Source organism: Urocampus carinirostris, chromosome 15, assembly GCF_059441175.1.
Source record: "Urocampus carinirostris isolate Australia breed hairy pipefish chromosome 15, RoL_Ucar_1.0, whole genome shotgun sequence".
Classification (NCBI taxonomy): domain Eukaryota; kingdom Metazoa; phylum Chordata; class Actinopteri; order Syngnathiformes; family Syngnathidae; genus Urocampus; species Urocampus carinirostris.
In genome coordinates this window covers 8,114,339-8,142,097 of record NC_142363.1, presented here as the reverse complement: position 1 = coordinate 8,142,097, position 27,759 = coordinate 8,114,339, and the positions used below count along the sequence as shown (strand labels likewise).

The window sequence follows — 27,759 nt, the reverse complement described above, 5'->3', positions numbered from 1 at the left end:
TTTCTTATGTGTTTCTTTCTAGGGAATCAGACTCTGAAAGTTCTGGCTCTGATCCGGTTGATGAATCGGTGTTGGGTTGCGATTCAGTGGCCGGCGACAGCGACTGGGACTCGGACATGTCAGACTCGGGTCCCGGTCGCTCCTCTAGAGTTGCGACCGCTGGAGCGAAATCCGCCGAGTTAGTTCGGCCTAAAAGACCGACAGAAGAACCGCGTTGGGGTTCGTTCGGAGAACCCGCAGAACCCGAGGTGTCGGAAGAGACGTTTATTCAACAGAACCAAAAAGACAGTCAACCCATCTCAGCAAGCGTGACCACGCCGAGCCCTGTAGAGGCGTCATCGACAACCAAAAAAGTCACGTGGCAGTTCAAGCCCGCTCAGAGGTCTGTTTGCACCGGAAGCCGGAAAGAAAAGGAGAAAGAGATGGCGTCTTCATCGTTCTTGTCCTTTGCGACTAGGAAAAGTGAACTTGGCGGACGAGAGGACCGTCAACCTTCCCCTTCCTCATCTCTAACATCATCCCCATCCTCCTCTTCTTCTTCGGGTTGAACCAAATCCTTTTAAGCCTCCGAGGCAGGGGTGTCAAACATACGGCCCACCAACTATAGGTAAGTTTGGGCTTAAAACAGTTTAGTCAGAGCCAGGCGTGTCGGTATTGAAACCGACCAATTTACTTGATTTGCAGGACTGAGTCTGAAATAAACCCAAAATTTCACATTTTATCAGTAAAAACTCGAGATTAGGAGAGATGATTAATCACAAGTTTGAGCCTCTCGCTTTTTAACAAATTCTTAAGTAAGACTGTATAAACATTTACATCTTTTATATTTTTTGTCTGCATTCACTAAATATTATCAATCATTGAGAGAGTTTTTGTGAGTTGCCAGGAAAATTTTAAGGCTGTCCTTTATTTTCAAGAGTTAGAAATTAGGCCATTAACAAAAGCAGCTGTACATTCTTAAGAATCTAGCGCGGCACTGTAAGAGAGAGTGGGGCAGAGAGACAAAGACGAACAACAACCGATGGATCGTAAAAAAAACAACCAGGCAGAAACAGAGAAGCCTAGCCTGACCCGGACGTAATGGTTGATATTTTAGGCTCTACCCGATTAATTGTTCTTTTGGTACCTGCCTGTTTAAAAAAAAAAAAAAGATAAAGCATTTTTCTATACTTTCTATTTTTTTAATCATGTATTTACTTCATTTATTAAGATATTAACTGAAATTGCCACAGACTTATAAGCTAGTCCTAATTTATATTAAGTTTTTCAATGCATATTTTCAGATTTGTTATTTGAAAAATGGACAAAATGTATTCATTTGCTTTAGCGTTTCTTAACTGATTTTATTAAATTGATTTATTTTTAAAAACATATGAACTGTGAATAAGTCTTAAATTCTTACCTTTGCCGGCAACAAATTTTATCCGGCTCGCAAGACATTAATGAAGGAAGCACAAGAGAAAAATGAGCCACAGTACATCAAAAAATGAACTGCCAGGCACTTCCAAAGCAAACCACGGACCGTAGCTGCATTTGACTACCAATTATCAACCAGAAAACGTTATAGGAAACACCCTTCCCAATGTGATTTTACTTGAAATAGAAACCACAGATGCTCAGTTTATGGTAACACGATTGCACTTAGCACGGGGGTTGGCACCAGTGACTCTGGAGCCACATGTGGCTCTTTGGCGCTCCCTAGTGGCTTCCTGGTGCTATTCAGAATTGTTTGATAGTGGAAAAATAGATGGTTTCTGTTAAACATTACTCAAACATGCTTAACATTTTCCAATGAATATAGATGTACAAAGTATTTGTTTCCTTCCTTATACGGCTTATATAAGGCTTTTAATTTTTTTATAGTTTCAGAGAATAGTTTTTTTGTTTTGTTTTTTTGGGTCCAATAAAGCTCTATCAACATTATGATTTGCTAAGCTCTGGTTGCTAACCGTTAGCACCTGGATTAAAAAATACAACATATAAAAATAGCACCCGGGTGTCTTTGCAAAAGTGCAAAGAAGGTTTAGCTTGTTACTATAATAGATCTGACATCTAACAGTGAAGTTCCCAAAATCAGGAAAACATTTTTTATAAGAATAAATACATTAAAAGAAGAAAAAGACGTTTAAACAACTGAATTATTAAATCAATTCCATTTCAACTAGGGATTTTGTGCAACTTTTGGGTCAGTTTACAGTTTGCTGGAGTTTCCCTGAGTTAAACAAACTGTAGTGCAGGGGTAGGCAAACTAACGTCTATGGGGTGCATAGGGCCAGTCAGCTTGCCCAATAATAATAGTAAAAATATAATAATAATATATTGTATTACTCGTTTAAAGTTTAGTGGACACCCCATATGAGGAGAGAAGACCATAGTGGATTTTGAACTTGCAAGGAGAACCGGGGAGTCCAAAACTCTTTTTTTTATATTGGTTAAAGAAACACATAATTGTTCTTTTGGTGCCTGCCTGTTTAAAAACAAAGATAAAACATTTTTCTATACTTTCTCTTTTTTAACCATGTATTTACGTCGTTTATTAAGATATTAACTGAAATTGTCACAAACTTATCCGCTAGTCCTAATTTATATTAAGTTTTTTAATATTTTCAGATTTATTATTTGAAAAAGGGACAAAATGTATTCATTTGCTTTAATTTCGAGCGTTTCTTAACCGATTTGATTAAATTGATTTATTTAAAAAAAAATATATGAACTGTGAATAAGTAGAAATGTAAATGTATGAGAATGCATGAGAACAATCGGAGAAGTCTTTTTCCTCATGCATTGACACGGTAGACAATAGATTGATTCATCTTCTGTATTGTTTATTTGCTCATCCAATTCGGCCCGTGACTCAATGTAAATAAATGTAAATAGTCTGCGTTTATATAGCGCTTTTCAAGTCACTGAAGGCCTCCCAAAGCGCTTTACAATGTGCTTCACACTTACCCACTCACACACACTTACACACCGATAGCAGTGTCAGCCTTGCAAGGCCACTACCTGCTTATCGGGGGCATTTGGGATTCAGTGTCTTGCCCAAGGACACTTCGACAATTAACACGGAGGAGCCGGGAATCGAATTCTCTTCACCTCCTGAGCTACTGCCGCCCCAAGACTCAAACAGTTTGCCTACTCCTGCTGTAGTAGAAATGTATTCAATATTTTTTTTAATGCACAGTTGATAAACTCTAGAAGATGTTAAATCTTAGTGAAGGGAAAAAATATTGAGGAAAAAAACCTGAACAATAGTTTTACAATCCAATGGAACACCCTGGAATCCTCAGAATTCAATTGAGAGCCTCCAAAAGATCCCCAGCCCTACAGCTAAGACATGCTTTTTATGCCATTAACTCATTCATTGACATTGTCTACAGTAGACGTCATTGTGGCCCCTGAGCTAAAGTAAGTTTGACACCCCTGCTCTGAGGGGAGATTTTCAACCCCTTGAAAATTACAGAAGTTGTTTGAAGAACCTGACGGCTTGAACAATCTCAGACTCTTCTTCACTTTTTAAATTTGCATCTCGCTTTTGCCTTTGCCTTCTTTTGACTGCTTACATTCGAACCGAATGTGATGAATTTTCGAGAGACTTTGAGGAAATGCAGCAGTGTACTGAAATAAATACACTGGATTTCGATTTAGACGTTGCAGAACGCAGGGTTGGCCAATTGCACATATTTTTTCCATTTGCCTATTCATTATATTGAATGTACGGTAACTACACAACCACAAGCAAAACATCCTTCAGATACAGTGGTGGGCTGTGGATTTTACACCTATGCCTTCAGCGCTAGTCTGAATGAGTTGTAAAATGTTCACGTGCCATGTAAAGCCTGTCTTTTGTATTGAAATATAGATGAAACAAGACTATAGTAACAGAGACAAAGATGAAAAACAAAAGTCAGCGAGAGAGAAGCTCGGAATCATGATCTTACCTCTTGGCTGAAAGTGGCCTTCCCCGCTTGCAAAAGGCTTGTTCCCTTCGGAGTTGTCTGACCTTTAACTTTTAAATGGGCACAATATTTTTCTTTCTCTTTTTAAGTTTAACGGCTGCTGGCTCGAACACTTTGTTGGATTAGTCTGTGAAACCCAGAATGTTTTTTAACGCCCGCGAGCAGGCTCTCAGACGCCAACTAGGAATCGGATTGGCTAGACCAACTGCTTTCTCAAAGACAGATGTTACGGGACATGCCCTTCAGGATTTTTGCGTAGGCCTCCGTGAAGATTTCTGAGCCTCGCAACAACTAATGGCCTAGATGTGATTCATTAAATGCTTAAATATCTGGAAGCAGCGCAAAAAGGGGAAGAGCAATGAAAGGAAGCTATAAGACAATATTGATTTATTTAAGTATTGATGCAGAAAACATAATTAACTTCACATGATTCAGATATTTTTTAGGCCAGCAGAGAAGGCTTTGCAGGCCCTCGCAGCCCACCACTGTTCTGATTTGTTTGGAAAAATGTCATAGACATAGCATAGAATGCAATAATTGGAAATTAAATTCTTGCCTTTTAATGTAATATGTGGATTTTCCGTTCCACAAATGCTAACATATATGAATGTATTTACTTTTAAGGGTTGACTGAGATCAGGCTTGAGTGTACAGTGTATTTTCTAGACTCATTCATCCTCGCCGTGCATTTAACCGTAAGTGACTATTGTATTTTGAGCATTGAGATAAATATTTGATATACACAGTGTGGGGAAAATATGCAGATAGTGATATAAAGGAAGGATTTATTAACATTTATTTTCAATGTTTTGATTAGACTTGAAAATGTGAATGTATTAATTCAGCAATATGCTTAAAGGTTTTACAGATATTATATGTAGGAAATAAATCTTGAGTGATTTGTGTACTATACTGTATTTTACGTTAAGATGGATATATATGAATAATAGAAAATTGAAGTTTGAACTTTGATTTTGGATTTAACACCAGAGGTCCTTTACCAGATTACGGGTGACAAACCTGAAATCCCAGTCTGAAAATTGTTTTTCTAGATATAACCCAATTTTGCATCAGAAATGGACCACTCTTTTGGTTAATTTGAAGCACATTCATGCATTTGTTGAAGAAATTATACAGTAACTGGATTGTTTTTTTTTGTACCACCAAATTTTACGTTTTTTGTTTCAAAATTATTAATTGATTCAGTTTATTTTCAAATATTGACACTAACAAGTTTGTTGTTTAAAACAACACCCAAAATGGGATTGAGTTGTACTAAAATATCCCCAAAATATATATCATTATGTTTAGAACAACACAAAGATACAGATTTGTCTATTTTTGAACCTTTGAATGTATTTCCTACCTGTCTTTTTTGGAGTAGGCTGGTCTGGTATAATCTTGGGCCTAAATTATAAAAAAATCCCATTTGGTTACATTTCTACATTTCATATTTTACTAGCTGATATGTTTATAGTTTAGTAGATGATCAAAATAAGGAGAGAAAACATCAATGCCTTTGGAACATCAAAAGAGAACAGGGGAGTCCATACCTCTCATAAAAAATTCCAACCTGTTCTACAGGCCCTTTGATGATCCTTTTCTTTTTAACAATTTTCATAGGTTACAAAAAGCACTATGATTGGTCATATAGACAATTATTTGAAGCAGGGGGAGGGAACCTATGGCTTTTAACAAGTACATATGGCTTCGAATTACATTCAAATTATACGAATTTTCGGAGTCATTCCAAATATAATTATTGCAAAGCCAATTTATGAACATGTAAAGCTGAGTTAACACTTCTATATAGAAGAGTGTGTGTGTGTGTGTATATATATATATATATATATATATATATATATATATATATATATATATATATATATATATATATGCCATGGTCTCAACTACAGTTTTACAGTCAGGGTGTTACACTAACAGACCCTGTTTTGGCTGTATGTTGCAAATACTTTATATGGAAGACCATTAAACAATGTTCACTGTTGAGACACTTTATGATGAAAACCCACAAAACATTTTTTAACACCCAAATACTCCTTCAAAGCACCCTGAGCTGTTTAATTGGGTGAGCGGTGGAGATGGGCGGAGCTATGCACGCACTCCCTCCACTCTCTTGCCAGTGCCGTCTACGCCAAAGGTAAATGCGTTGGTATCCTTCTTGTTTGCAGTATTTTGTGACATTTTCACACAAGAACTTTGTTTGTACCTTGTACTATCATTTAAGATGAAAATGACAGTCAAGATGAAGCTCAATATTCTTAAGTAACTGCAGGAGGAGACACATTTATATTGATATGGGACACAGGCTTTGGCATTATTTTTATTTTATGAATGTTATCCTATCATCAAAAATACCAGAGTGAAATAAAATGCGCTGAAGAATTTGCCTATGTCTGGTTTGGCAGTTTTGTTTGTCCGAAAATATGTGGTGTGGCTTTTTTCTGAGAAAAAAATAGATCAAAATATTTTGCCTTGATGGCTCTTTGGACCTAAAAGGTTATAATTGTAAATGTACATGTAAATGAATTTATACAGCGCTTTTCAAGTCAACGAAGACCTCCCAAAGTGCTTTACAATGTGCTTCACACTTACCCAATCACACACACTCACACAGCGATAGCAGCGTCAGCCATGCATGGCAAATACCTGCTATCGGGGGCATTAGGGATTTAGTGTCTTGCCAAAGGACACTTCGACATATTGTCATAACAACAAACTACAGTGTGCAGTAGAGGTGAAGGGTTAAAATGAAAAGTTCCCCTCACAAAAAACGTAATGTAATTAGCTTTTAATGGCACAACTTTTATTTTACTACCATTCCAAGTTAAATTGAATTGAACTGAATTAAATTGTCTTTATTGTCATTGATATCAACATTGTGTTGGATGCAACGAGATTGGACTTAGCTCTCCAGGGTAAAACATGTCAAGTCAAGTCAAGTCAAATTTATTTATATAGCCCTTAATCACAAAAATGTCTCAAATGACTGCACAGGATTACAATGGCCCAATTACCTGATCTTAAACCAACATGCGGGCAAGAAACAACTCAAAAACCTCAGCGTGAGGAAAAAGAGAAACCTTGAGAAGGGACCTCACAAGTGGTATCCCCCTTTCAGGATGACCAGGGTGAATTACATTTAGCATTACAGTACACAAATATTGTAAACACTAGGTAACATGTTGAAAATGTCTCCGGAAAGTGCATGACAGCAGCGAAGCCCCAGCCTGTAAACTAGTCCAGAAAGTCTATGACGGCCACGACGCAGCTTCCCAACTCTGCCAGCTAGTCCATGCAGGGGTTCACATGCTTCAGGTCAAACGCTGGTCCGCTGACTCATCTCCAATCGTCCTTCTCCTTCGTATCACCACCAGGCAGGCAGTCGGAAAAAGACAGGACAATACAGAATATGAGGTGGGCATCAATCATAAGCTTTGGAATAGAAGTGTGTCTTAAGCCTTGATTTAAAAACTTCCATTGAGGTTGCAGATCCTATTTTCGGAGGCTGGGCATTCCATAGCACCGGGGCCCGGATGGAGAACGCTCTTAAGCCTGCAGACTTCTTCACTCTCGGAGTCACAAGTAGACCGGCATTTTCCGAGCGCAGACTCCGTGCAGGAACATAGGGGGAAATCAAATCAGAGAGATAAGAGGGTGCAAGTCCTTGCAAACCTTTATATGTTAATAAGATAACCTTAAAATCACATCTTAAGTGGACTGGGAGCCAGTGCATGTTGGCCAATACAGGAGTAATATGCTCAAACTTTCTGTGAACCTTTGAATGTATTTCCTACCTGTCTTTTTTGGAGTAGGCTGGTCTGGTATAAATACTGGAGTTAAGTAGATATGAGGACTTCAATTGTGGCCAAGACTGTTGGAACACCATGTATTATATCACTGCCTAAGGCTGGGGTAAGGATAATTACAATGACCTCTTTCAGCGATCGTAAGGGTGCAACCTCAAAATATAATCTTGTCCCAGCATCCTACAGTGTGTGCTGTTCTCAGGTCCAATTTGGCTACTCTGTAGGGCATTCAGGATGGCCTCATCATCAATCGCGTTTACTCAAAATGTTATTTTTTTTCCTGGCCTGATTTTTGCGTGTTCTCTGAGAGAAAATGAAAAGCAATTTATAGTCATTACAGCCAATCAGAAGACATTTTGGAACAACATTATTTTTTCCAAGCTTTTTTTTTGTAATACACATCACATTTGGGGTTTTGCAGCGTTTGCCAGTCGACCGGGAGTTTTAAAGTATTTTCGTGTGAAAGGTTTAAAATGTCACGGCTGATTTTTTGAAGTTTTTTTGTGAAACATAATTCAGTTTTGGGTTTTTAATTATTTTGGGGGGGTAATCTGTGGCACTTTACGGTTTCTTTTTAGACCTTGAGAAAACCCATGACTAGAAGCTCAAAGAGTCATAAAAATAAACTAATTAATCAGTACCAAATGAATCCATAGTTTGCGTGGACTGCACCTGCATTAAAGGGACAGTGTGTATTATTTGACCACTAGATGTCGCTGTAGTGCAATCGATAACGAGTGCGACAAAGCTCAAGGAAGAACACTTCCTGTTACCAAATCCTTCTAGTTTTTTTGCCCAGACTTTTCTGAAGTTTTGTTTTTTTCTGGTACTCATAGCAGCAAGATGCCCAACTATTATGTCAGACCCCTCTAGATGAAGCTTATTTTATCTAAAATAAATGCAAATTTCTTCAAATACGAGTACCTAGAAATATATACCTACAGTCATAGTTCATGTAAATTTGCTTATTTTTTTCAATTATTATTACAACACTTAAAACACACAGAGTCTCGTTTTTATGAAGGAGGGGCCATCAAACAATCATCTCCCAGGCCGCGATTGACCTCAGGGCTGCGGGTTTGAGACCCATGATCTAGACCTTTACATTTTACAAATCTGCCTTTTATCACGGTGTAGTTTATCATGTAGTTCCTTCTGAACATTGAAGCAGAAGAGTGTCGTGTAGTATGTTCTCAGTAAATGACATCGTGAGGGTATTGTTTTTTTCAAAATGTTTGTATTTTATTTTGTAAACTGTGTTCTCTGTGCAGCATGAGGATGGAAAACATTAAGTACTGAACAAAACAAAACTCATTTCAGCTGAAAAAATCAAGTTCCAAAGTGTCAAGCTAAAGTCACATGAACAAACTGACTGGGACATTGGCATGAAAACTGACAGGTATGGACATATCCTGACATATGTAGATCTAATTGTATGATCAAATAAATTGCTACAAATGTATGCTTTACAAATAAAAGAACACAAAAAAAAATCACATAATACCTAAAAATATGACATCAATGCAATTTATCCATATATTTATGCATTTTATATTTTATGTTTTTCAGTATTTATACTGTCAGGTATTTTGTCATGTATTTTGACATTTATCTTGTCGTGTGGTTTGTCAGGTATTTTTTCGTGTACCTTGTCGTGTATCTTGTCTTGTATTTTATGTATTTTGTCATTTATTTTGTCATGTATTTTGTCTCGTCTTGTCACAACAAAATGTTCTTCAAATGAGGAGACGACCCAGTTGCTTAAACTTTTAACCTATTGCTTGATCAGGGTTGAATGAATCGGCTACTACAACGATCAACCAATACGTGAAAAGTTTAACCTTTAAGGAAAACATGTCGGTGAAAATCAAGGGATCTTATAAGTAACATCCATCCATCCAGGGTAGCGGGGATGCTGGAGCCCATCGCAGTCATCTTCGGGCAGTGGGCAGGGGACACCCCGAACTGGTTGGCAGGCAGTCGCAGGGCACACAGAGACAGACGACTCACTCCCTCATTCACACCTAGGGACAATTTGGACCGGACAATTAACCGGAGAGAACATGCAAACTCCACACCGGGAGGCTGCAGTGGCTGGACTTGAACCCAGCCGCCGTGCTGCCCCTCTAAGTAATAGTCTCCGCCAATTACTTACATCAAGATTCGAGGTAAGCAGCGCCCCATTCCTACTATACACTCAGTTAGTGGTGCACTATTTAGTACTTCCCCATCATGACATGCCAGAGGGTGGACTAGAAAACCGGAGTGCTAGAAAGAAACCCACACAGCCACGCGGAGAACATGCAAACTCTCGTAGTTGGAATTGAACCCTGGACCCCCTTACTGTGGCGCTGTGTGCTAACCACCCATCCGCCGTGCCGCCTGACCCCTGTATATTATATTATTACATATTTCCTTTGAATCAATTGCAATTGCAATGCCTTTTCTTTAAAAAGTAAAAGTGGAAATAATTGTTATATCATTCTCAGTAACACTACCTTTTTACACATGTGACTACTGGTTTTCCCCACCTAAAACACCTTCTGATGTAAAAATGAAATCTCCTTTTTAATCATTTTAAACCCTCCAGGAAGGCAGACGGACGAGTCAGGTAGGCAGGTGGACGAGTGAGGCAGGGAGACAGACGAGTCAGGCAGGCAGACGGGCAGGCAGATGGATGATCCAGGCAGGCAGATGGACGATCTGGGGAGGCAAAAGGATGAATCGGGCAGGCAGACGGGCGTGGCAGGCAGGCTGACAGAGGAGGCAGGCAGGCAGACGGGCGTGGCAGACAGGCCGACGGGTACGGCAGGCAGGCCGATAGGCGCGGCAGACAGGTCGAGGGGGGTGGCAGACAAGCCAACGGGCGCTGCAGACAGACCGATGGGCGAGGCAGACAGACTGTTGGGCGCGACAGAGAGGCCGACGGGCGCGGCAGACAGGCAGACGTTCGTGGGAGACAGGCCGACAGGGACCTCTGACAGATCGTTGCAAAATTTTTCCGAAAAACCCATTCGAGGCACAGCAATTCCCAAGGCGGGCGAGTCCGTGGGCCGAATGGGCAGGGAACGCCACAGCACGGCAGGAGGAGAGCCCCCGGGAGGCAGGGCCAATGCCAGCAGCCGACGCGGCAGGAGCTCAGTAAGTTTAGCTAATTGCTCCTGCTGACGCAGCATGAGCTGTTGACGTTGCTGGAACAGCAGCTGAAGGGCAGTGACGTCATTCGACAGTCGCCAGACCTCGCCCTCCGTCCGGTGCAACTGCTGCAGAACGGAGGGAGTTTCCAGCTCTCTTGTGTGAGAGTTCGCTGGGTCCATTTGTGGTCAGTCCGTACTGTCAAGACAAGAACCGGAACAAGAGGAGCACCCAGATGCGTGACGTTTCTCACACAAGCTTTATTTTACGGGAAATGGGGCAGTCATGCACGTTATGCCCAAACGCCCGTGATTCTGCGATTGTTGGGCGGAAGACGTAAGGCAGAAGTCTTGCGTGGAACCACAGGAAGCCAGAGGCAGACGAGATCGATACCAATTGCATGAGCAGATATCAGACAGATGGGGTTGATACTGGACAGGACGGGACAGACAGGATTGATATCAGGCACTGGAGACTGGAGTCCAATAACAAGCAGGACGAGATAGACGGAAACGATACCAGACACTGGAGATCAAAATAAAACAGGACAAACTAGCCGGGAACGCTACCAGACACTGGAGATCGATATCAAACAGAACAAAATAACCAGGAATGATACTGGCGATCGATATTAAACAGGACAAAATAGACGGGAACAATACGGGACAGGAAACACAAGCAGGAAACCAGACTGAGTCAAAAAACACGTCTTGCGGGTGCAGAGGTTCGTTGACGGACCGACAAAGGGTGAGTGGGAGCACTGAGCTTAAATAGGAGGGAAGCCAATCAGTCAATGAGCCGCAGCTGACGCCAAACGGACGGGGTCAATTGTTCGCCATGGGCAGCCGTGACACTTCCAGTTGTAAACAAGCACATATTGTTTGGTATTTTTTTAATATTCTGGAGACCGAATGTGGAGGCACAAAGGAAAATGGGACTACTGGAAGAAAACAAGGCTGTGAAAAGAAGGCTTAGGACGTGTCAAAAGAGTCAGCGAACTAGCACCGAGCGGAGGAAACAAAACAGTTTAAATAGTGAAGAGAGAGTAGAGAGAAATCAAATAAGGTAAAAATACAAGTGAGAGGGAGTGGATGAGGAAATCAAACCTGACTGCAGGACTGTGATTGTCTTTGAGCCTTTTAGTGCTTGTTTTAAGGGACCTGAGAGTTAAGCAAAAATTAATTCCACTTATATCTGTGATCGGCAATGATTTGAGGAAAGAGACTAATTATATATTTCTACATTTTAATTATGACCATTTACCCTACTCCGCCACAATGGTTATATTTTCCTGGGTTTGTCAGACCATATTCATACTAGCATGCAATTATTCTTATTATTGTTGTGTCGCATTCGGAACAGTAATTTAATTAGGAGTTCCTTTTCGTATAATTATACGATGTCATGTGACATGTTCGGAAAGGAACAATGTGGGGCGATGTACGTAGAGATGTTTGTTTTTCTACAGGTTTGGGGGAACACTGCTTTATTGAATGTTTGATGAGTACAGTGGTTGTGTAATTAGATATCATACGAGTGTCAAGATAAATCCAAGGATGTATCGCTTAATATAGTGCAGTTCGTTTCTAGATCTGCAAAGAGACTGAAACACATGATATGACTCATGAACAAACGCATACACACTTACACACAGAGTAATAGCTTATGGCACCATCCTTGTGTTTGAGCTCCATGTAATCGTATGGGAAGTCATGGCAGTAATGTAGGTCTGTCCATCTATTTAAAGCTGATTATTTAGAGCAATTGAATAAGGCCACAGAGAGAGGGAGAGTGGGAGATCACTTTTATGAATAGTTAATTCATGTGCCAGTTAAGCGGCTGCCAAGGGGTTGTTGGGCCACATGGCACGTTTTGTTTGACACCGCCTGCAACTTTTCACACTCAAGTCAAGTCACATTTATTTGAGATGCCCTTAATTACAAAACGTTTCAAAGGACTGCAGAGGCCACAATTACACCATCCCCAGATCTGAAACTGACATGTAGGCAAGGAAAAACTCAAAACCTCAATATGAGGGAAAATAAAATACCTCGAGAAGGGGCCACACAAGTGATAACCACCCTTCCAGGATGACCAGGCTGCAACAGATGAATGAATGAAAACTTTATTTTGAACATTAGAAAATAAAAACAGGACAAAAAAATGACTCAACAACAAAAAGAATGTTACCATAACATGTTCGAAAAGGGGTAGACGCTTATTTTCCCTACCCCTTCATTTTCCTTATCAATTACATTTCACAGATAACTCCTCTTTTGTGTCTAAATATAACAAAACCTCACGGACATACATATTACATATGTCGGATATCAACAATTATAATAATAACAATAGTCACATATGTTATATACTAATCATCGTAGTACCCATCTATTCATGTTGTAATGCTGTTATAATGATACTAAATATCATTGAGCCACCAATGATAATAACAACAATAATAGCAATAGTAACAGTTATGATATCGTAATAGTAACAATAACAACAAGGTCAACTATAGTTGTAAAGCATCCATTTTCTACGCAATATTTCCAATCTCTGGTATCACTCATACCCATTTTCTTCATCTCTGTATTCTGCCAGTTACGTTTTTTTTGTATTTAAATTTGAACACGTGAATATTTGGAGATTGTTTTATCTCGTCTTGTAAATTGTTCCAAAGTTTGACTCCACGCACAGACACACATATACTTTTCCTGGTGGTTCTCACTAGTGGGATTTTGAATTTACTACAGCTCTTTCCGAGTGAATAATTATTGGATGTTTTCTTTCACAATGTTTCTGTTGCATTGGGTAAAAATACACAAAAAGGAGTCAAAAAAAAACATTGGCAATATGTAACATTGTCCAAAAAGGCCATGACCGCAACAACAAATGCTGACATGCATCAGGTAGAGGTGCTTCATTAATTCACCACCAACCAGGTAGCCGGAAAAGACAGAAAAAGATAAGAATGAGGTCGGCATCACTCTTACAATATAGAATAGAAATGTGTCTTAAGTCTAGATTTGAAAACTTCGACTGAGGTTTCACTTCTTATCTCCGAGGCAGAGCATTTTACAGCACCGGGGCCCGGATGGAGAATGCTATCGGGCCTGCAGATTTCTTCTTGGCTCTTGGAGCCGCAAGTACACCAGCATTTTTCGAGTAGGTGTTCCACTTACGAACATAGGTGGAAAATTAAATCAAAACGATAAGAGGGGGCAAGTCCATGCACACATTTGTGTGTTAGAAAGAGAACCTTAAAGTTATTTTGATAATACAGTTAATAAACGTTTTGAAATATTTCACAGTAATCATGGTGTTCTAGCTTCTTTGTCATCACATTAGTTGTAATGGCTACAAGTAATCTTAAATGGACTTGTAGCCAGTGCAAGTTAGCTAATATTGGAGTGATATGGACTTTGTACTGCCTTGGCAGGGACTGAACCCAGAACCCTACACGTGATACACAGGCATCTTAACATTTCAGCTAACAGTGAATACTCTCCCACATGCATTTGAAAGGGACCTGTAAGGATTTTGGATGGAGCCAAATGCAGGGAAGCATGAGCACAGCATGGGATTGTCGAAAAAGGGATGAGGTAACAATACACAAGAACAAATGATTTGGTGTGGAGAGATTAGGCACTGGTGTGTCTTCCTCTAGACCTGGTTGGCGCCCTCTGGGGGAAGGTTGCAAGATCCTGACATCACATCCCCCTCAAGGTTCGGAGGCCAAATGGGGGAAAAAAATAACAAAAAACAGTTATCATAGAGGCTGTAGCACATGATCCCTAGCTGGAAAAGGGAGCCTTGAAGTGGCCGAGGGCTCTCCTTACAACCAGGGCAGGGGATGTTGTAGCGCAGGGGTCGGGAACCTTTTTGACTCAAAGAGCCATAAAAGCAAAAAATATTAATTTTATTTTGGGAAAGAGCCACACCATATATTATGAGACAAATTTACTAAATTGCTAAACCCGCGCCCAGACAAAAGCTTAGTCTTCAGCACATTTACTTTTGATGATTTGATAAAAATGATGAAAAGAGAATAATGCCAGAGCCCATGTCCCAAAATCAACAAACATACCACTTTAAACATGTCTCTTTCTTGCAATTACTCAAGATCGGTTAAACTCCTTTTGACCCTTTTTTTCATACATATTGGTTTCAAAACCAGATGCAAGCAGTTATTGCGTAAAAACGTCACAACATTCTGCAAATAGGGAGCCTGATGAGCTCACTTTTGGCGCAGACGGCGTAGGGCGAGAGATGGGAGGGAGTGCTTGCAATTTTTGCATAGCTCCACCCATCCCTCCCACTCACCCAATCAAATGACTAAGTTCTCTTCCGGTGTTTTGGCGTTTTTACAGTTCTGTGGATTCATCATAAGGTATCTGAACACTGAACACAGATTATATAGTGAACTTTTATATAAAGGATTCTTTAGCGTTTTACAGCCAAAACGAGTTTTTTTTTCCCCTTTTTTTGTGTGACATCTTGACTGTAAATTGTAGTGAAAAACATGCCCTATATATACTGCGAAGTAATCACTTGTTAATTAGTTTTGGTTTGGCTTTGCGTGTACCTGAATAGGATGGATACTTCAAGTTTTGAACTAGATGGAGAAATGTTGCACGCTATCAAATTTGTCTCTGAGCCACAAATACTCATAGAAAGAGCCATATATGGCTCGCGAGCCATAGGTTCCCGACCCCTGTTGTAGCGGATGGGGGATCTCTTTGCAACCGAGGCAAGGCAGTCAGCGCGGCTGGCTGCTTTCCTTGCAGGGGGACCAAAGCGTCCAGCAGCTATTCTTGCAGCCACGGCACTGGAGCAAAAGCGGCCAGGAGCTCTACTCGTAACCGGTGCAGGGGGTACGAAGCCGCTGAGGGATTTTCTCACCGCCAGGACAAGGACACAAGACATGGTAGCTTTCTGCTAGGTCCTTTCTTGGTCGGGTCATTCTGTTAAGAATTGGGTCAGGTCGTTCTGTTACAATTTGACCGGTGGAGCCAAACGCAATGCATGATCAGAGGCAGGTGTGCTCAAAAAGGACTGATGTATTTAACAACAAAAGTGGCATAATGTAACAAAAAGACAAGTGGTCAAAAAACAAAGAAATGTGCACACTAGAAACAAAAACCAAACCTCAAAAACCAGGATGGAACTGAAAATCAGTGTGAAGGTAATATTTATAATGACCAGACACCATTTGTTGTCCAACCAGTCCTTATAAAGGATTGAGGTTATCATAACTAGGTGTGGAGAGATGAGGCACACTAACTTAATTTAACCCTGCCTAACCAAGAGATTTGGATGGATATTCAGTAATTGGTTCATGCATACTAATAATTTGGAGTATTACATACTGGGCAGCGTTATTTCAAAAAAATCTAGGTCACATCATCAGTATTCAAATGAAGTGCAAGATGCTGTCTCTGTCATGACCCAGGAACGGAGACAGGACCCAGTAGCGTTCGTTTACTCTGTTTTATTGATAAGAGGGAGAGAAGGGCTTGCTTCCACGATCCGAGGATCGACGGACCAAGGGGAGCAGGAGATGCGGAGGTGACACTTCCGTGTCTAGCGAGGGGGATCGAAGACTGGCGGGAATTACAAGTCGCTGGCCGGGGCTGGAGAGCAAAGGCGGTGTGAAGTTTGGAAACGAGGTCGGCAACAAGGAGGCAGGCAGGTAACGGGGCAAAACAGGCCAGGTAACAGGCAGGCAGAATGTGGCGAAGTCAGGTCCGGAAACAGGTTGGCAACGAATATCAGGCAGAGAAAAGCAGGGCAGGAACAGAGTCGGACGAAAAGGCTCACTGAGCTGGTGGCAACAGTTCACAAAACGATCTGACGGCTTCCTCTTGGAAGCCGGGGGTTTAAAATGAAAGCGTCAGCCAATCAGCTGTCCAGGCTTTTGGCGCCAATTAAGCAGTAGCGGGTGCTCTGAATCGGTAATCATGACAGTCTCAGAACAGGAATTGAGTTTGTTACCTCCTGTCTCGATTACTATAACGCATTACTCTCTGGTCTCCTGAAGTCCAAAATCAAGCAGCTGGTACAAAATGCTGCAGCTAGACTTTTACTGAGACACAAACGTTTGATCACATTAACGCTGATTTTAGCTAACATGCATTGGCTCCCTGATAGCGTAAGATGGGATTTTAAGGTTTTGTTGGTATTATACAATATCCTGCATGGCCTTGCCCCCTCATAAATTTCAGATTTAATTTCCCCCTATGTTCCTGCTCGGAACCTTCGCTCAGAAAATGTTGATCTATGGGCGATCCAAGCGCCAAGAAGAAATCCGCAGGTCCGAGAGCGCTGTCCCTTTGGCCCCCGGTGCTGTGGAATGCCCTGCCCCCTGAGATTGGATCTGCAACCTCGGTGGAACTGTTCAAATCTAGGCTTAAAACACACTTCTATTCTATAGCTTATCAATGACCTATATTTCACGTTGGCAATATCTGGGTATTATTTGTTATTGCCACATCTTTTGCAGCCGGGTCATCCTGGAAGGGGGATTACCTAATGTGCAGAGCCCCTCTCAAGGTAATTTTACTGATGCTGAGGTTTTGAGTTTTTTCTTGCCCTCATGCAGGTTTTAGATCAGAAGATGGTGTAATAATAGTCTGTGGTCTGTACAGCCATTTGGGACTTCTTGTGATTGAGAGATATACAAAAAAACCTGACACGACCTGACTTTTGTCCTGAAAAAATGATTCAAAGATTATAGAGGTAAGGTAGTGGGTTTCAGTGTATGAGACAGAGTCTCATGACTCAGAATCCAGGACACAATAGAAAGAAGAAGATCATAGTTACGTGCTTCAATGCCACAGCTCTATTATGCAATTGCATCTCAACACAGCCCACCAAATGTTCCTTTTTCTTGATCTGAAGCTACGGCGAATAAAATCCCACCGCAGCATCTCACTATTTTGCAATTCATGCTTGTAATCATTATCATTCATTTATGTAACGAGTGAAAAAATAAAACGCCTTCAGTATTGCTCACTGCCTTTCTCCCGTTTTGCTGTAGCCACTGCTTTCCTTCATATTGTTTTGTAGCTGTGGGTGTATGTGGGTGGTGGGTGCTTGCAAGCTTTTTTTTTATTGTTGATGCGAATGTTTTCTATGCTAGTTGCTTTGAATGTGAATTTCTGAATCCCTGCAGAATCCTACATGCGCACGATTCAAGGTTACATCTCATCTTTTTTGATGAATACTGCCGCAGTATTTAAAGAATTATCATTATCACCGCTGACCGTGAATATTTAGCAACTACTAGAGCAGGGGTGGGAAAACTACAGCGCGTGGGGCTGCATACGGTCCGCTGAACAAAGAGAACTGGTGTTTCAAAAAGTGTCGTATCCTTTGAATATTAATAATTTATTAGGAGAATAAATATAGGTATTTACCTGTGCTAACAAATTCCAGTTCGATGGCCTTGGGGGTAAGGGCAGCCGCCCCGAGACTGGGAGGTTGTGGTTCAAGCCTCGACCGAGTAATACTTAAGACTTACAACATTGGTACCTCCCTGCTTGGCGCTCTGCATTAGGGGTTGGAATTGGGGGGTTTGGTCACGTAATGACTCCCAACACATCAGTTTGGTTGAGCGAGAGGGCTGGGAATCCCCTCCTCTGTATCAATGTCCCAGAAAGAGTCAGAAATGACTCTAGCCACCTCCCACTACTAGGGGAAAATGGCTCCGGTATACAGTATATAACCTCTGCTAACCATTGAGCAGAGCATTTGTATATCAAAAGTAAAATATAGTAATCTGTTACCCAAGATATGCTTCAGCGTGTTTGGCAGGAGCTGGATTACCAACTTGATGACGTTGCTTCTCAGGCATTGTGCATATTGAACATTTGTGAAAGAGTTCACATAATCAGCATTCTTTTGAATATATATATATATATATATATATATATATATATATATATATATATATATATATATATATATATATGTGTGTGTGTGTGTGTAATTGTAAATTAGTAAAGTTTTTGGGTGCCATCTTCTTCCCCAGTTTCCTTTTGGGTGTTTACTCCTAAAATACCACTAAGAAATTACTACAAACTTACTACAAAACTAAATATCAAATTATCAAATATAGTGCTTAAAACAGGGACACAATATACAGTATATTATTTTGCTTTCATTCAGAAAACAAGGGAATAGTACCAATAGATTACATAAATATTACAACAGGAATACTACAAAAGTAATACAAAACTAGATATGAAACTTAATGCTTAAAACAGGGACCTAGTATATATTATTTTGCTTTCATTCTGAAAAGAAAAAAAATAGTACTAACAGACAACAAAAACTTTACTAAAAAATATTCAAAATCACTACAAAAGTAAATCTCAAATTTAGTTATTATAACAAGGACCTAGTATAAATACCACAGAATATTAAAACAGCAATACTATAAAACAATACAAATTACTACACAACTAAATATTACATTTACTTTTTAAAGCAGAGATCTAACAAATCATTATGCTTTCATTCTGAAAAGAAAAAAACACTACAGAAATGCTACAAAAATATTAATACAGTACTATAAAACAAAAGTACACCAGAAATACTAAAAAAGGAGTTTATCAGATGTACTAAGGAGATCCTGCCAAACATCTACAAAGATGCTACTACAGAAATACTACAAAAATACTATTACAAAAATACTACTAAATACATCCACAGTGCAACTACAAAAATACTACAGTCATACTACAAAAGCAAATATAAAATGTAGTGCTAAAAAGAGGGAGCTAATATATTATTTTGCTATAAACGTGATTGTTTCAAAAGCAATTTGAAGAGACTTGTCTGATCAAAACAAATTGTCAGGGCCGGAACAAACAGTGGACCCACATGCGTATCGTTTCACACAACACTTTATTAAGGGAGGCGGACACCCGGGGACGGAGAGCAGAGCGTGATCGTGGATCGGAGCAATTCAGGTAGCCGGGACAGGAGAACGGAGCGTGGCCGTGGATCGAAACAAGTCGGGTAGCAGGGAGAGGAGAACGAAGCGTAGTCGGGGTTCGGAAGCAAGTCAGGGAACTGGAGACGATCGGGAAGCCAAGGGCAGGGGACCAATAGCAGGAATCAGGGGAAGGAATCAGGCGGGAAGACGAGGTGGGCAGGCAGGTCGCGGGATGCAGGAACAGGTAGGGATCAAACCGGTATCAAAAGTGCTTGCCTTGCATGAGCTGCAGTACTCTGATGGACTGACCAAGAGTGACTGGAGAGGAAACACTTAAAAAGGGAGAGGGATAATTCGGACACGAGTGGCAGCTGGGGCTGAAGGAGTGAACACAAGTGAGGGTAATTATAGGGCCACTGACAGTATCGTGACACAAATATAAAAAGGAAAACATCAAGCAGGTTTTTTTCCATTAATATTTTATTCATAAAACATTTTACTTTTGTCTCTATGACAGGCTCCTTCTGCAATTTTTTTCTACACATTACTGGCAGGAATTAAAAACTTTGCCCACTCTGCCACTAAAAGTTGGTCAAATAGTAAACACAAAAACAGAATAATTCGTTGGCAACATGTGACTTGTTTATCAAACTCACACTGGAAATACAGCATATAATTGTCACTCTTACAGTATGGCTCATTCCTGTTATACGGTGCCATTTGAGTCCCAGTGACATAAAATGGTACATTTTGTGTAAAAAATGGGCTTACACTTATTTTCAAAAGATTTTCTTGTATTCTTAACTACCCTCTACCATACAACACACTGCATGCAAAAAAATTCAAATCGATTACTTTGATTGTAGTACAAGTACACTAAAATGCTATGTCCTCAGTCATGTTTGATTGACTTCTGTTACAAAGTGAGAAAAATCGAATAAATTCATATTTTGTCATAATTTCTGTATTGTCTTAATGATACTTTTCCTCACTTAATGTCAACTTCTGTTATTAGTATATTTTTTCATGTTTAAAATATCTTGTGTCCCAGTGTGATCTGTCCCCCCCGATACTCTAATAAGTTCTATCAAAACATCTCATGGCTGTCATTTTAGTCACCTGATTCTCTGATGTATCAAAATTTGGCGAGAGAAAACATTCAAGGAAAAAAGACTATGTACCACTCTTTAATCAACCTCTTTTCGAGGTTTAATTATGTTTTACTGATAAGGAGAAGCAAAACACTTGGCTGCTGACCTAGCAAGGCTGCCCGTTGAGCTGGGGCCTGGCCAGGACCGGCCAGGGCCCTGATCCAGCTCCTCCTGTCAGGTAAGACATGCACCAGCTCTGGGTTCCGGTCTCTCGGGAGGGACGGACCCCCTGTGGTGGAGTTGTAACGGCAAGATTTGATGCGCAAATGAAGCTAACGCCCCTGTCCCCAACCACACATTCCAGAAGTATCAGTCAGATAATATTCTGTATGATTGACTTCAAGCATAGTATTCACCTCACACGTTTTGACATTGTTTGATCATTTTCTGATATTGCAAAACGAGATTACTCTTAATCACAAGACGTCTCAAAGGGCTGTACGGACTACTATTAAAGCATCCCCTGATGTAGAACCTTCATGATGGCAAGGAAAAACTTAAAAGGGGCTGCACGACATTAGGACAGCAAGTGTTGATGAAGAAAGCAGGAAAGTAGAGACTGTGTTGCCACGAGTAAGGATTGGACATAAACAAGATTTCCGGCTTCTCCGTCTTATATGTCCAAGTGTCCTTGGGCAAGATACTGAATCCCCAATGCCCCTGATAAACAGGTAGTTGCCTTGCATGGTTCACGCTGCTATCGGTATGTGAGTATGTGTGAGTGGGTAAGTGTAAGCACATTATAAAGCGCTTTGGGAGGTCTTCATTGACTTGAAAAGTGCTATATAAATGCAGACCATTTACATTTACATTTAATACGTCCACCCTGTTATCCTTATTTATAGTGGGAACCAATTCGTTTTTGGGGTTATTTTGATAATACAGTTAATAAATGTTTTGAAATATTTCACAGTAATCATGGTGTACTAGCTTCTTTGTCATCACATTAGTTGTAATGGCTAATTTAAGCATAAAATGTCAACCCTAAAACTGCCCCACCGTTACTGCACTGTAACATAAAGCGACTGGTTAAATGTGAGATTTAAATGTTCGGTTTTAACACGTATTTCATATCAAAGTGTCTTGTATTAATTTGCTGTATACTTCCAAAAATATATTTTGAAATGGTATGCATGCTTTTGTCAGGGAACGGAACCGTTGTCTGCAGCTGGAAAGAAGAAGCACTACAGGGCACGCCGTGATGCTGACCCTGAGAGACGACAAGCGTATCCTAATAAAGAGAGAGAGAGAGAGAGAGAGAGAGGTCGAGAAAGGGAAGGAAAGAAAAAAGAAAGTGGTAGATCTCAGGGAAAAAGGACAGAACACACAGAGAAAGAAATGGACATTTGGCCCTGTGTCATGTGTGAAGTCATCGGTAAGAAAATTACAGTAAATCCTGAACTGGACCAATACATTTCTCTGATAGTTTAAAAGTCCCTCTTTCAGATGAAATGTTGAAAACATTAAATATTTGACATTTTTAAGTGAAGGTCACTATGCTGAAATGCACCCAATAGTAAGAATGAGTCAACAGAAAATAGAACCCTGAAGTGCTTCCAAAATATGTTGGGAGTGTGAAACTGCAACACAATGACCAAGTATCATTAGGATTTGATTGCATAACAGCAATCCAAATATGACGTTAAAGACCCGAGAGGAACAGAAGCTATTTTAAAACTGGGCTGCAGCTCAGAGAAAGCAGCAATGTGGGCTGATCTCATCGGCCATTAAAGCGAGCTTTGCCAACTTGTGTGTAAATTGTGCGTAACCCCCCCAGATCTCCCACCCCCGTGGATGAAATGGCAGCACAGACTGCTAGTACCAAGGCAGGTTACATAATTAGGACTGCTACTACATACAGGGGCGTCAAACTCGTTTTAGCTTGGGGGCCACATGGTAGAAAAAAAGTCTCACGGGGACCGGACAAGTAGATCAAAGAGTGAAAGAGAAAAAAGAGAACAAGAGAGTTTGAGGGAGAGAGTGTGAGAGAGAGAGGCATACAGAAAGAGAGAAGGGCAGCTAAAGAGAAAGAGAGGGATAAAGATAAAAGATAAAGATACAGGGATTAAGAAAGAGAAAAAGGAGAAAAAGACAGAGAGACAGAGGGAGATCAAGATTAAGAAAAAGAGAAAAATAGATGCAAAGATAAAGATGAAAATAAAGAGAGAGTAGAGGAAGGGAGAAAGAGACACATACAAAAATATAAAGACAGAAAGAGGCAAAGAAGGTGAAAAAAATGAGTGAGAGAGAGAGCGAGGGGGAGAGAGAGAGAGAGAGAAAGAGAGAAAAATAAACATTGAAGGATAGAAAGACATAAAGAGACAAAGAGAGTGAAAAAATGAGAGAGAGAGAGAAAGAGAGAGAAAAACAGAAAGAAAAACAGACTGAAAATATGAAAGAAAGAAAGAAAGAAAGAAAGAGAGAATAAGAAAAGTGAGAGAAATACATAGAAGAGAGATATAGAAGAAAAGTGAGGAAAAGACAAAAGTGTGTGCAAAAAGAGAGAATAAAAGAAAGAATTAAAAAGAGAGACAGAGACATAGAGAAAGAACGAGTGAAACGAGAGAGTTAGAAAGACAGACAGACAGACAGACAGACAGACAGACAGACAGAAAGAAAGAAAGAAAGATAGAAAGAAAGAAAGAAAAAGAAAGAAAGAAAGAAAGAAAGAAAGAGCAAAAAGGAGAGATGCAGAGTTAGGGAAAAAGAGATAGAGAGAGAGAGAGTCATGAAGTGCAAGAAAAGAAAAAAGAGATTGTCGACGAGAGAAAAAAGAAAGAGAGATCGAGAGACAGAAGTAAAGAAGATGGAGAAAGTGAAAAGTGAAATAGAGAATAAAAAATAAAGTAAAAAGAGAAAAAAAAGGCTAACAGCTACATGCTATTGAGTAGATGCTAATGACTTAATCCCAAGCTCTGCCTCAGCTGTCAAAATTGTCACGGGATTTGTCTAGTTTTTATTCATTCTTATATACTGCAGCAATTTTTTTACATCGGAACGTCATATTGTAAAAAGTGTTAATGAGACAAAAAAGAAATTGCCCAAAAATGTATAAATTCATAGATTTATAAATAATTATATTCCTTTTTCAGTTTTAATGTTATATAAAATCTAAGTTTATTCTTTTTTATTTTATCCCTCTTTTTCCTTTTGTTAATGTATTTTTCCTTTTGGTTTTATTCATTATTTTATTTTTTAGTCCCCTCCCTCTTAAGTCATTCCATGCATAATGTCACACAATAATTGGCAATGCAGGGATTAAAGCAACATAAACAACCTTGGGAGCGAGACGAAAAATTGGGGTCTCTAAAAGGAGTCGGAATTCCCATCTCTAAAAGTAAACGCGGTGTTTCGTATTTGCTCAGAAATATTCACATTCTTCGAGGTACAACAACTTCTTTTTAAACGGAAATAGTTATCTTGTCACTTTGACTCTAGAGTAATTCAGTTACTGACTCAGTTACTTTTTGGAAGAGGTAGTGGGTAACTATAATGGATGACTTTTTTAAAGTAACGTGCAGTATATTGGTGTTTGTTGGCGCTTATGAAGCAGCGAGAATTGTGAGCAAAGTGACACAATGGCATGACGTCCCCTCCTCCTGCGAAGCTGTGATTCAAGGTCACACCTTAAAATAAAGAACAATCATCCTCCCCTCCCCTTAGCACCAGTGATGGGAATTCCGGTTCTTTTTGAGAACTGGCTCTTTTGACTGGTCTCTCTCGAAGGCAATTTCAGCTCCCAAACGGTCTCCAGATTTTATTTTTTATTTCTTTAAATGATGTAATACCAAAAAAGAAAAGAAACATTCTGAACCAAATGATTACTTTTGAAATGTATTATACTAATATTGTCAGGACCAGAACAGAGACAGGAACCACTTGCGTTACGTTTCTCTCAGTTTTATTGGAAGAAAGGAAAGCGTTGCACCCACGATCCGGTGATCGCTGGGCGCGGGAAGCAGGTCACTCTGAACGCGGAAGTGGGACTTCCGTGGCGAGCGATGGCGGTTTCGGGAACGGATAAAAACGGGTCAGTTGCCGGGACAGAGCAAAAAACGTGGTCAGGATCGGAAATGAGTCAAAAGCCCGGAGAGGAGAGTAGACGTGGTCAGGATAAAAAAAACGGCTCGAAGCCGGGGAAAAGACGGGAGCAAAAGCAGGTGTGAGTCAGAGTTGAAAAAAGCTTGCCTAGAGCAAATTGAGGTTCGCAAACGGACTGACAACAGGTGACAGAAAGGAGTGGGTTTAAATAGGGACAGGGAGCCAATCAGAGTCCGAGGCAGTTAAGTGCATCACATCTGTAATCATAACAAACATATTTTAATAGCCGTTATTATCTCACTACAGACGCTCCCCTACTTGCGAACATTCGAGTTACGAAAAACGGTAGATACGAACAGTTTTTTCTGGATGTCAAAAAATATCCGGACATTGCTGTAAATTAGATTATGTATTGTGTGTCATTTTTACCGAGTAGAGGACATTGATGTAGTGCTTCTTCTTTCCAGTGGTGGCACTGTGAGAGCTCATCCAGCATACACCCCAAAGAAGAAATCCGCTTCCTCTTCCTAGTTCGTGTGTAAACATCCTATATCCCCAGCGCGCTAAGAACTTTGACAATTTAATTGTTTAATATCTCGTGCATCCATTCAATATGGTTGGTGTAAAGTGTAAAGAAGAGGCGAGACGCTTCATTTGAAATAAAAAAGGAATAAAAAAGCTTGATACGGTTGAAAAAATGGTTGGATCGCTTTTTTTCGCCTACTTTTTACCACGGAGGAGGAAGTTGCCTATCTCTTAAAGCCCATCTTCCACAAGTAAGTTAAACTTCACTTTATTTATCTTTATAAAGCATATTATTTCATGAAACATTTATTTTTCTGTATAAAACAATACAGGTTACTTATACAAGTCTTGAAAATACTTATATAAACCTTAAACATACAAAATATAGCACTGAAGCAACGTACGAACAAATACAATTTACGAACGATCGTTCAGAACCGATCTCGTTCGTAATCCGGGCAGAGTCTGTACAGTGAACTTTTACCTTAGCACAAGTGATGGGAATTCCAGCTCTTTTTCAAATTCTTTGTACAAAGTGAAGGACACAGAAATGACGCCACTCATAAAGACCGGTCGTAAGCGCCTCCGAGGAGGGAAAAGGGAGGGGGAAATAAAGGGGGGAAAGAGCGGAGAGAAAGAAAGAGTCGTCTGTGGTTCTAGGATTGTGTATTATTGGCTTTGATGCTAGGTCCTTAGCTTGGCCATTAGCTTGGCCTTTGGCTTTGATGCCAAGTCCTTAGCTTGGCCTTTTGGCCGAGAATAATTGGCATTAGCTTGGCCTTTTGATTTTTGCATTCCGGAGATGGAATAAGAGCTTGCTCTGTCCACTCCACGCATCGGCCCGGTATTGCAGTACCTCCGGGAACGGCGCATTCGCAATGATCGCAACAAGGCTTTAGGGCTAGGACCTTAGCTTAGCCTTTTGGTTGAGAGTAAGTGTCCCGTCTCCTAGGCTTTGTAGCGTATAATGAACTGACCGATAACGGATAATGGATAATGAATAACGAAGATAGATCAATAACCCTTAAAAAACCCCCGTCTCCTAGAGCCGTTTCGTTCTTGAACGACACATCAATACTCAGCACCCCAGCTCCACCCAGAACAGCACGTATAGTTAGGGAGAGAGGAGAAAGACAAAAAGTTCCCTTATTAGTGCAAATCTGCTGTTTTGGTATGTATTTCTAAAATAACAACTTTGCTGAATATTAACATGTTATTATAATGCCGTTATGACTGAATTCTTACCAAGTTGTACTTATTAGAAGGTTAAAATAAATTTTGTCAACCACAAAAACAGCATGTTAGTTATCACAATCCTAGTTACTGGTTATGTGTTTTCAGAAACAGTCCTGTGTTCGTAGAAGATATATGATTTTGCTTATTTTAAGTAATATTTGCTTCAAAAACCCGAAAAACAGAAATATTCAAACAGAGCAAATCTATCTACCAAATGCAGATAAGACACTTTTGCTCCATATGTCATGACCAGAACCAGGAGTGGACCCAAATGCGTAACGTTTCACACAATGCTCATTTAAGGGATCAGGGAATTCAGAGCGAGACAAAAAGACAGCAATCTGATGCTTGCTGGGCAGGAGGAGTGGGAACCCCTCGTGAACCAAGCGTGGTCGGGGGTTGGAAGCAAGTCGGGCAGCCAGGACAGGGGAAGGGAGCGTGGTCGGAGATGGGAACAAGTCGGGTGGCCGGTATAGGGGAACGAAGCATGGTCGGGGATAGATACAGGAAACAGGGGACAGAATCAGGCAGATTACGGGTAGCTGGGACAGGAGAACGGAGCATGGATCGGGGACTCGGAACAGGGGGACTGAATCAGGCACGACACTGGTAGCCAAGACAGGAGAACAGAGCATGGATCGATACAGGAAACAGGGGACGGAATCAGGCAGGTTACGGGTAGCCGAGGATGGAGAACACAGTGTGGATCGATCCAGGAAACAGGGGACAGAATCAGGCAGGATACGGGTAGACGGGACAGGACAACTGAGCCTGGATCGGGGGTCCATACAAGAAACAGGTCGGGATCAAAACAGGAGCCAGAGTCAAAAGTGCTTGCCTTGCATGTGCTGAGGTTCACTGACGGACTGGCCAAGAATGAAGTGCTTGAATAGGGAGAGGGGTAATTCGGAAACGAGTGGCAGCTGTGGCTGAAAGAGTGA

The 27,759-nt window shown here is 40.5% G+C and overlaps 1 protein-coding gene and 1 pseudogene across 3 annotated transcripts in view; both read left to right on the top strand.

Moving 5' to 3' along the window:
* LOC148351453 (uncharacterized) overlaps positions 1 to 22,266 on the top strand; it is a 41,299-nt gene extending 19,033 nt beyond the window's left edge. The window contains exons 5-6 of one of the 3 annotated variants that reach the window (XR_015852840.1): positions 23 to 607; positions 22,163 to 22,266. Coding sequence is in view for 2 of the 3 variants with exons in the window: in XM_088354099.1 (XP_088210225.1) it covers positions 23 to 548 (526 nt within the window). In the remaining variant the exon portion in view is untranslated. Of the gene's footprint in view, positions 1 to 22; positions 6,371 to 22,162 lie in introns of those variants that run through there. The other 2 variants (XM_088354100.1, XM_088354099.1) reach the window with 2 other exon arrangements.
* A 4,048-nt stretch (positions 22,267 to 26,314) lies between these two features.
* Positions 26,315 to 26,460, top strand: LOC148351452 (U2 spliceosomal RNA; annotated as a pseudogene).
* The last annotated feature ends 1,299 nt before the right edge of the window (positions 26,461 to 27,759 follow it).